This window comes from Platalea leucorodia (assembly GCF_965183815.1).
Source record: "Platalea leucorodia genome assembly, chromosome: 3".
NCBI lineage: Eukaryota > Metazoa > Chordata > Aves > Pelecaniformes > Threskiornithidae > Platalea > Platalea leucorodia.
The window spans coordinates 91,116,220-91,125,855 of NC_138825.1; the positions used below are offsets into that span (position 1 = coordinate 91,116,220).

General features: G+C 43.8%; 1 protein-coding gene across 1 annotated transcript; it reads right to left on the reverse strand.

Annotated features, from left to right (window-relative positions):
• Positions 1-4,023: 4,023 nt before the first annotated feature.
• Positions 4,024-8,604, reverse strand: LOC309587677 (nuclear receptor subfamily 0 group B member 2-like; the record flags this gene model as incomplete). Its single annotated transcript, XM_082306003.1, has 2 exons — positions 8,016-8,604; positions 4,024-4,277 (listed from the first exon to the last, which is right to left on the reverse strand). Exons 1-2 carry the CDS (start codon positions 8,584-8,586, stop codon positions 4,024-4,026), a joined length of 825 nt encoding a protein of 274 aa, XP_082162129.1. The 5' UTR covers positions 8,587-8,604.
• Positions 8,605-9,636: the final 1,032 nt, after the last annotated feature.

A 9,636-nucleotide genomic window follows, 5' to 3' on the forward strand; every position in this document is an offset into this window, starting at 1 on the left:
CCTGGGATAACGCCACTTGAGTTTACGTGGTTGCCCCACAGTCTGTAAGGTGCCATTCGTCCAATTTAACTGTAAGAGCATTGTTTCTGTCACTGCAGGCCCATTTTAATCCAGGTTCTGCAATGTTGGTGCTGCAACGAAAGCAGCTGAGCCTTAGCAGACAGCAGCCTTTGCCATTGCACAGTCATAACAAATTCCCACAGCACAGATCATTCTTTGCCCCACATAAGGTAGGGAATCCTGAGGGGAAACCACAGGAGTTTGTAATCAGGTCATTAAAAGAGCTTATGATAATATTCAGATGGAGGCTGGAGTAAGGTTTCACAAGCAAATTGAATTTACTTTTTCATTCTTGATTTTGCAAATGTAAGTTTCTTCTAACAATTTAAAAATATTGTCATACAGTATTTTGAAAAAGTCAGCAACTGGGAAAGGAGAGCTGTCTCTGAGTGAAAGCTCTGCCTGAGTCATCAACAGCGCTAGGTAGTTTATTTGGCAGGTCTCCATCAGCTAAGCTGGCATTCCAGGTGATGGCAATACTGTCATCTCCTGGGCACTAGAGGGGGATGGATACACGTATTTTGCTGGTGGATTTCACAGCTGGAGAAACAGTGCTTCTGCTTCTGGTTTCAACTCCAGAAGCTAAAGGAAGTGGTGACAAACCTTTCTCTCCTCGTTGTTTTCTCTTTGGGTTTGGTTTGGTTTTGGGTTTTTTTTTGGGGGGCGAGGGGGGGGACAGAGAAATTTTCCCTTACTTCCTCTTGCCTTCTGTTCATTTCTGTCTTTGCTTCTCCATTCCAAGGTGTTATTTCCCTGGACTTTTAAAGGCAGTCTTGTGCTGTGCCTTTTCTCCTGCCAGAGAGAGAGCTCCTGCTTTTGCTCCTAACCTCTGCTCGTGATCCCTCACCTCTCCTGTTCCTGCCTGCCTCTTGTACCTTCACAGCCTCCACCTTCCTATGCAGCTTAATTACATTAGATACGGATTCTTACTCTATCCTCAGCAAGACAATAGTATCTCAGCTCCTTTGAACAGGATATCAAGCAAATTATTATTAACATTCATGCTCTCCCTGTGATCAGGTCTGTGAGACGGGGAATGTTTGGTTACATAGAGCTTTAGCTCAAGGTTGTTGAGTTTTTTAATTGCATATGTACTAAAGAAGATGTGTTTTTTTAAAGACCTGTTGAAGGACTGAATTTGGTATTCAGGGCACAATGAGGTGAGGTCCATGAGTATCAGATCTTGTGGGAGTTCCTTTTGAAGCCTAGTATTTGCCTTCATGCTAGAAGGTAACGCCATCTTGAAAACCCCAGATGTTGACCATGATCTTCTCTGTGGAGCGCTAGGCATTCTTTTCAGACAGCTAGTTACGCAGACACCCAACAGGCTAAAAGAGTAGTCAGCAAATATAGCATTGTCTCCCAGGTGAGCCAAGCCATGGGAAGTTGTTGGCATTGTGCCCTCCAAAGAAAGCTGAATTGAAGCCATTGTATTCATTGTCAAAGACCTTTGAAGGTCTTTGACCTTCTTGAAGCCGATTTCGATAAGAAGTAAAGCTGTGAGCAGAGCCTGTGTGATGTGCTCTCAGTAGCCTGAAATTCAGGCTATTGAATCATGAACGCTGTCCTGGGTTCAGGTTGTTGGTGAGTCCCTGAGCAGGCCTTTGGCTTATTAAAGTAAGCTGGACACTACACAGAAATTACTCTATTGATAAGCTGCTTCTGTCCCACTCTCCTGCTTTTTTTTTAATCTCCCTTTTTGCTCCTGTCTCTAACCACTCATGACTATTTCTCGTTTTGCATGTTTTCTGTACTTTTTACCTCTATCCAAAATTCCTCACTGTTCCCACTGAGCTGATGGTGTTTCATCCCCTCTCTGCTCTCTTCACACCAACGGTGGAAGCACTGAGATCAGAGCAGGGATCTTCTTCCCATTCTGATTGCAGAAGCTGCTGCATGTGCAAGGCCAGCTGGGTCCCGCTCCTGCAGCCCTGACTTGCGCTGCGCTCTCACCTGTGCAAGTGGAGCATTGGTAGTAGCAGCCAGAAGGTAGAAGCTGTTAGGACTTGGGAGGTGTTTGAGAGAGAGAAACTCCTGTGTCTACTGCCATATGATATTGGCGATACCAAATGTACAAATACGGGTTTTGGATGTATACTGCTTGGGTGAATCTCAAAAAAGAACAGACAAAAAGCAAATCTCTGGAACTAATGTTTCCATTCACTAACACAAACAATTAACCATGGAATATCCGTTACCATGGACCACTTGATCTGTGGCAGTGCTATGGAACAATTTTAACAAAAACCTACTGAAAACTGCTAGCCTGAAGGCTTTCCATGGAAAACTTCAGTCCAAAAAGTGTAATTTCTGAAAGGTTTGGTTAGCTTGTAACACAGGAAGGCGAGTTCTGTCTACTGTAGAGTCTGTTACTCCTGTGATCACTAGCACCCAGGGGCTTAGTTGGTTTTTCTTGTTTGGGGTTTGCTTTTTCCCCTTATTTTTACAATTTATTCCTCAGTTACCAAAGTGTGGAAAAAATGTGTGGTATTTACTCCAAACTGGTAGGTAGTAAACTCTTATTATTTTAACATTTTTTTTCCTTGATTGACTTTCTTTGAAAGTCCTTTGAACATACATCTCTGTATGTAGGTATGTGTTGATGTGTGCGTGTATATATATGTGAGTTCTTTTTCTTACAATTTTAGCTTGACTTTCTAAGGAAGCATGGATTAAGCTATCATACTCTTTGTCCTCCTGTCTGTCTACCTGCCTATCAGTCCCCATTTGATGAATTTGAGCCCCCTTGCCAAACAAAACTAGATTGGACCTCTGCTGAAAAAACTCAAAAATTAATTCCTCTAAGTTTCACAGAAACCGTTGGGAGGAATGGGACAGAAAAGAGACACAAATAACTTCCCTTACTGCAGCTGAAGTATAAGCTCAATTTTTTTTTCATCCTGACGGTTGACCACATGGCTTGGTGCCAACCCCAACACGTGCTGCCTCTTCTCCATCCAGACAGATAGGAGACAGTGAGATGTTGTGAGGCATGCCATAGCGCACTTAGAGATGAAGACGTGGAACTCTCACAGTGAAAGATGGAGAAACAGATTGTACACATCTGTAGGAAACCGTATTTCAGCATTTCTGCTGTCCAAGGAACATCTGCCGTCTGTTTGGAGGGAAGTGAGGGTAATTATAAAAGGGTGCAGGGAGGGCTAAAGGGGACAGGTCTCAAATATGTAGGAAACTGGGCTACATTAGTTCTGCTGCTTAAGGTGTAACACAGTAGCTTTCAGCCTTTGTTATTCCCACCCTGGAAACAATCCTGAACAATGGCTTTTGTCTAGTCAACAATTTTTTTAATCATATTGTTTGGTTTCTTAGTCAGGGAAGCACTTTGTGAATAATGGGAGAGAGATTTAATGCCCACAGTTTACTGCAAGACTTAGAAAAGGAACCTATAAGAAAGCAGTTAGTAAGGGGAAGCTCCATCAAGCAATTACAGCCAAGGACTAGAGTTCTCAGTGGAACAGGAAAAGGGTTGGGTCAGGGAATGACATCCCAGGAAAAGGAAGGATTTATATGGATTTCACCATTGCTCAGTCTTTGATGTATCTATTCATCTTCAATTGGTGATGCACTGAATAAAATTTACCACTGCCCCTTTTCCCAAAAGCAAAAACTTCTGGAAAGCCAGAAGTATATAGTATAGTTTTAAACAGCTATAAAAGCACTCCTAGAAATAATATGCTTGAACCTAGCACAACTGGAAAGTATGCTGGTGCTCTAGACAGTCTTTGAATATGTTGGACTAAAAGTTTTTGAAAGCACACCGAATCATGAAATGCTTAGATTTCTCTGCTTTTAATTCTAAAATGTTACAAAATTACTTCATCATACAAAAAATATATATGGCTTACAAAGATGCATCAATGATTTGTTTGAAATGTGTTTAGCTCATAAAATCCTCTCATCTCTTCAAAAATAGGTATTTGAGAGCACAGATGTCATCTCTTTTCAAAGCCAGTCTGACTTGATATATAGGGTTTCTAGAAGTAATACATTTAAGGTGGCCTCTCCTAAGATGGGCCTGAAGAAGAGCTCTTCAACAGCATCTGCATCAATGTCTTGAAGAGAGCCGATTAGCTGAAGAATCCAAGCAAACCTGCCTAGGTTGCTATGGAACATTGTTGAGGTAAACTCCATCAAGGCTTGCTGAGCTTCCTGCTGCAGTGTTTGTATATAGGGGAGACATTTTAGGACATGGCATCCTGTCAAAACAAAAAGTAAAATAATAAATCTTGAGTAAACACTTTCATTCTGTACCCTTCATAATGATGCATGTCTGGCTTTCTACCTTATAGAACTACTTTCTCTAGAAAACAATAAAAACTTTCTGAACATACTTTTTGGAAAAAGAAGATATGCATAGTTCAATAATTTGAAGGAACATTGAGCAGCATTGTAAGCACATTGGAATCTAGCCCCTTACATTAAATCCAGCTTTGAAATGGTAACAGGAGGTAACTTTGACTCAGTACAGATGGAGAAGCTTTATAGTCTTGTCTACCCACCAAATGATGCTGAGACCATAGTCTGAGTAGGTGGAAACATTCCAGCTCTAATCTAAAATAGGTAGGTAACATCAGGAAGATGGAGGCGGTGGTTTGGAGCAGCAAGCAGGCTGGCAATCTGAAGACATAGGTTTCCAGTCTACCCAGCCTGATCTCCCTCCTAATGTTGCCTCTGCTTGCTAGACTAAGCTGGGGCACTATGGTTCACCATGGTCCACCATGCTGTCTAGATATCTTCATTTACAGTCTAAAAAGCATAAAGGTTCTCTGTGAGATGTATCATGACCCACAGGAGCAGGATAGATAATGGTATTTCCTGGTTTTGTACTCCCTTTCCTCAGCCATTTCTGAAGAGGGAGAGGTCTCTGCCCTATGGAGTCATAGTCTTGAGCCTCAACCGCATACCTCCCATAGCCTGTGACTTCAAACCTGCTGGCTCACTGAGGGTCTTTGTGGGTGCCAGGGCTCAGGTGAAAGGACATCCTGTGTTTATCCTTTGCCTCTGGTGGGATTGCCTTGTCACGTATCTCTCAGCAACCTGTTGCCTCCTGTCCTCACCGCCTGAGGATAACACCATCTTTTCTTCCCTAGAATTGCTGCAGCCTGGACAGGGGTAGCATGAATACCCAGGTTTTGACTTCTGCCTCTCCTGCCTTCCACTTCTTATTTTAACCTATCTCCCAGCACACACTCCGGGCCTGTTTAGCATCTTTTACAGTGACTGACTCCGTACCTCCCTGGGATGGGATCTGAATAGCTTAGACCAGGGAGTGTTTCACACAGTCCTACCTGCTCCTTCCTTTGACTTATTGCCTAGGTCCTAGAGAAGGCTTTGCAGCTGGACCCTTCACCCATACACACTTTGACCTCTCTGAAGCCACCTAGCCAAATCACACCTGCGAAGAGCAGGAATGGCAAAATGTTCTGGAGAGTCTGGATTCAGTTGATGCAAGGCTGCCTATTTCCCCTCAGCGGCTGGGCACGCACTTTCTCCTTTGCAGGTTCTTGCTGGCCCAGATGTGGTCCCTCAGTAACCCAGCCAGAGCCTCCCGCACAGAAGTACTGCACAAGTTTTGCTTTAGTGGTTTTGCTTTACACTCCTTGCTACACAGGTTTTGCTTTACACTCCTTGCTGCCTGCCACCCTGTCCCCAAGGGGATTTTTTTATGATAGCAAGCACAATCTCTATGCCACGAGAGATCACTTAGGGCACAGGCAAAGCTCTGCCATATTATTTGTCATGCTTCTTGCCCAAGCACTGGCCTAGCTGTGCTGCTACAGCTGCATTTCTGGGCGCCCTGTTGAACTCCAACTCATGTCCCAGCTCTGGACTGCTCCATGCCTGGTTCTTCCCCGTTGCCTCAGCCAGTTTTGGTGGTCCTAACAGGAATAAAACATTCAGGGTGGGAGCCCACATGAGGTACTCCATGATCCAGGAGAGGGTTTAGCATTGTCGCTGCTGGTGGCTGCTTGAAATCCTCTTAGAACTGAGGCCTGCAAAATATTAAGATTTGGCCAAACATCAAGCCAGAACTAAGAGGGCAGCTGAAAATGTGCTGCATGTATGTAGAAAACTTTTTCTGAGTTTGATGGAAAGCGTTCAAAAACTATTAAAAATGGTAATTTTGAAACAACAGCTGTACAGATTTGTCTGCCGCCAAACAGGTAGAGAAAGGGCAGTTTGGGCTGTGTATAAACTCTGAGTACCTGTTTCAGCCTAGAGTTAGACTGTGACTCTGTTTTGTCTGGAGTCAATCTAGGCTGAGCTGAAGTCCTCCCAGCCGCCTTCTGCAGCCCGTGGAGAAAGGCACCTCCAGAGAATAGGGTCATCCCACTTAAGGACTAGGGAGTCCCCCTGACACTCTGGATGATGTCTGCAGACAGCATGAAGGGCTGCTGGGCCTCTCATGCGGCACCCCGGGGAAGAAGCAGGCATTAGAAGGCACGAATCCAAAACATAACACTGCTTCTCCTGCTTGCTCCTTAAGTGAAAATTGCATTTTATCCACAGAGATAATAAAAATGCCTGCTAGTTAAACTGTGTAAGCCGCTGCAGATGAGGGATTTCTCTTCTTATCATCACCCTGGATATAACTGATTGTTTCTTTCAGCCTGATTTTATTGTGAAAAACTGAGAAAATTAACTTGCACTGAAAGGAACTCCACTGGTTTGATGCTGCGGCATAGACACACAAGACAATACCAAACATCTGGATGACATTACATCTCAAGAATCAGAATTTGAATCCTACTGGAAACAAATATAAAGTCACTGCAGCCTTTGAGCAGCCTATAAACCATTCACCACAAGAAATATCACGGAATAACTGAAGCATTCAAGTATCCTTTTGGTGCAATCCCAAGTATAGCACACTGCTGACAGCGCAGCCAACAGCAGTGATTCCTGTGGAAGGAGTTCGGGATCTGAGCCAGCGCAGACTGGAGTCAATAAGTCTTTCCATTTACTTCAGTGGACTTAGAGCTGAGCTTTTCATGACTCACACACTCCGTGGTGCTGACCTAGGCAACCTTCCTTCCTAAAGAGGTTGAACTTGGCACCAGAAGTGAGTGCATGCAATCGCTAATCTGTTTGCTCCGTGACTGCTGTCCCAGGCTTTGAATGTAGAGATACTAAAGGATAAATGAATAAATAAAAGCTGTGTAACCTCAACGCAGTATCCTTTAGCCTCATTGATGAAAATCAGATGATATAGATGATTATTTTGTCTTCTCCAGTGTTCTTGATACAGAGGAAGTCTTTATTAAAATACTTCTAACACATCACGTATCCATGTACCATCTGACATCACGTACCCGTGCACCATCTGTCTGTTGCTGCACTATGGATGAAGCTGTATTACCTTTGAACTGGAAATCAGTTTGAAGTGAGACAGTTAATTCTTTATGACTTAAAATTTGTTTAATAGAAGCTGTTTTGGCTTACAGTGGGTGACCTACTGCACACATCCAAGGAACCTAAATAAACTACTTCACAGGGCCAATAGTGATAGGACAAGGGGTAATGGTTTTAAACTAAAGGAGGGTAGATTCAGACTAGATATAAGGAAGAAATTTTTCACGATGCGGGTGGTGAAACACTGGAACAGGTTGCCCAGAGAGGTGGTAGATGCCCCATCCCTGGAAACATTCAAGGCCAGGCTGGATGGGGCTCTGAGCAACCTGATCTAGTTGGAGATGTCCCTGCCCATTGCAGGGGGGGTGGACTAGGTGACCTTTAAAAGTCCCTTCCATCCCAAAGCATTCTATGATTCTATGATTCTATGAAAATTGTTAAATTGTGGAATATAGATATTTAAGAACATTTAGCTATTTTCATAGAAAAGAGTAAAACTAAACATTTGTCTATACACAAATGGAAATGCCAAATGTCCTTCTAGGCACATAATCATCTGTGTAATTTCCAGGAGGACTTACCAGAATTAAAAAGAATAATTCCTTTAAGATAGGCATATTCTTTTGCGCTTATGTCCAGGTCCCAGAATTTCCACAATAAATTCTTCATCTTCTGAACTTCTGCTAAAGATGCTCCCAGTGACGAGCTGCCCAGTTCATTGCTAGCTGTCAAAGACTGATTGAGAAGGATTTTTTTCAATAAGCTAGGGGCTGAAATCTCTCTCAGGTCAAAATCCACCCTTTCTTGTGCCATGCCCAGGACAAAAAGCGGGGCCCAGTTCTGCTGGATGAGGACAAGCTGATCCTCCCAAGGCACGTGATAAAAAGAAGGCAAGTTTCTAATAAAAGTTAAAGTCTTCAAGAGCACTTCAGAAGCTCTTCTGCACGTGGCTTCTGGCGTTTTCAGGACAGCTCTCCTGTCCATACAAGAGCAGCCCTTGCTTCCCGTGGAGCAGTGGGGACTGCGATACTGCTGGTGCCACTTGGTTTCACTTCCATGCTCTTTGTTAAGGATCTGGTACAGGATGCTCTTAGCAAGGTGTGTCTCACACTGACATTTCCCAAATTTCTCAGCTGGGATCTCGGTAGCCATAGAGGCAGAGTACCCTTTTGCAGGAAACACTGCATGTGGAGCTACGCATGAACAGCAGGGGAGAGCATTTCTGCCACACAGCTAGGCATTGTGTGCTGTTTATATACATGGGCGGTTGAAAAGTAATATGACCCTGATCTGTAAAGTTACCTTGAACTTTATTTGCACCAGTCTGTTTCGAACAAGGCGGGGCTGCAGGCTGCTCTCACCCGCCGGCAGCCCAGCCGCCGCTCACCGCTGTGCCCCGGTGCAGGCAGGCTGTGCTGGGCCTGCTGCCACCATGCCAGTGGCTCTGTGCTGCTGCCACCAGCAGCGGCATGCTTGCAAAGGCCGGCTGTATAACACGTACAGCCTGCCCCTGAGGGGAAGCCCAGTGAAAACTGTGACACCATAAGTGAAGAAGGAACAAGTTGTCTATATGTTTACTGATACACTGACCCTGCCCGCTAGCTAATGCTCTGGAGTGCACAGAAATACATTTATACTTACAAATGATGCTGTGGTAGCAGTCCCTTGAGTAGAGGCTTTTATTTCTTGTTAAAAGGAGCCACGCTGCGGATGTCTACCATTACTTTTCACAGAGCACTTAACAGTGTTCGTACTTTACACTGTAGCTAATAGGATGTGACACCTATGTCAAGGAGCTCCCAGGTGAAAGTCCTGGGAATGGAAATCCCACATAGAGGAATTATTTCACATTCCTGGAAGATTTGAGAGAAACTTCAGAGAAAGTCAGCTGCTATAGCTCGTGACAATGTTACCTCCTGCATTTCACATACGATAATTTCAAACACAGAACATGCAGACTTCTCCCAGACTTGCTGTGCAATTAAATATTCTTCATACAAGCTGTGGACATAAAACTGATGAAGAAAGAGAGCAAAATGGCAATTGATACTGTTGTATGTGTGAACTTTTGTAGCAGAGCAAGAGCTGAATGATGTAATTGTCAGGACTCTTCAGTCAATATCAGGGAATATTAAGCAGCAGGAATGCAAGGAACTCAGCCTTAATAAAAAGAAATTGATACTTCAGTTTTTTGTTACTTCG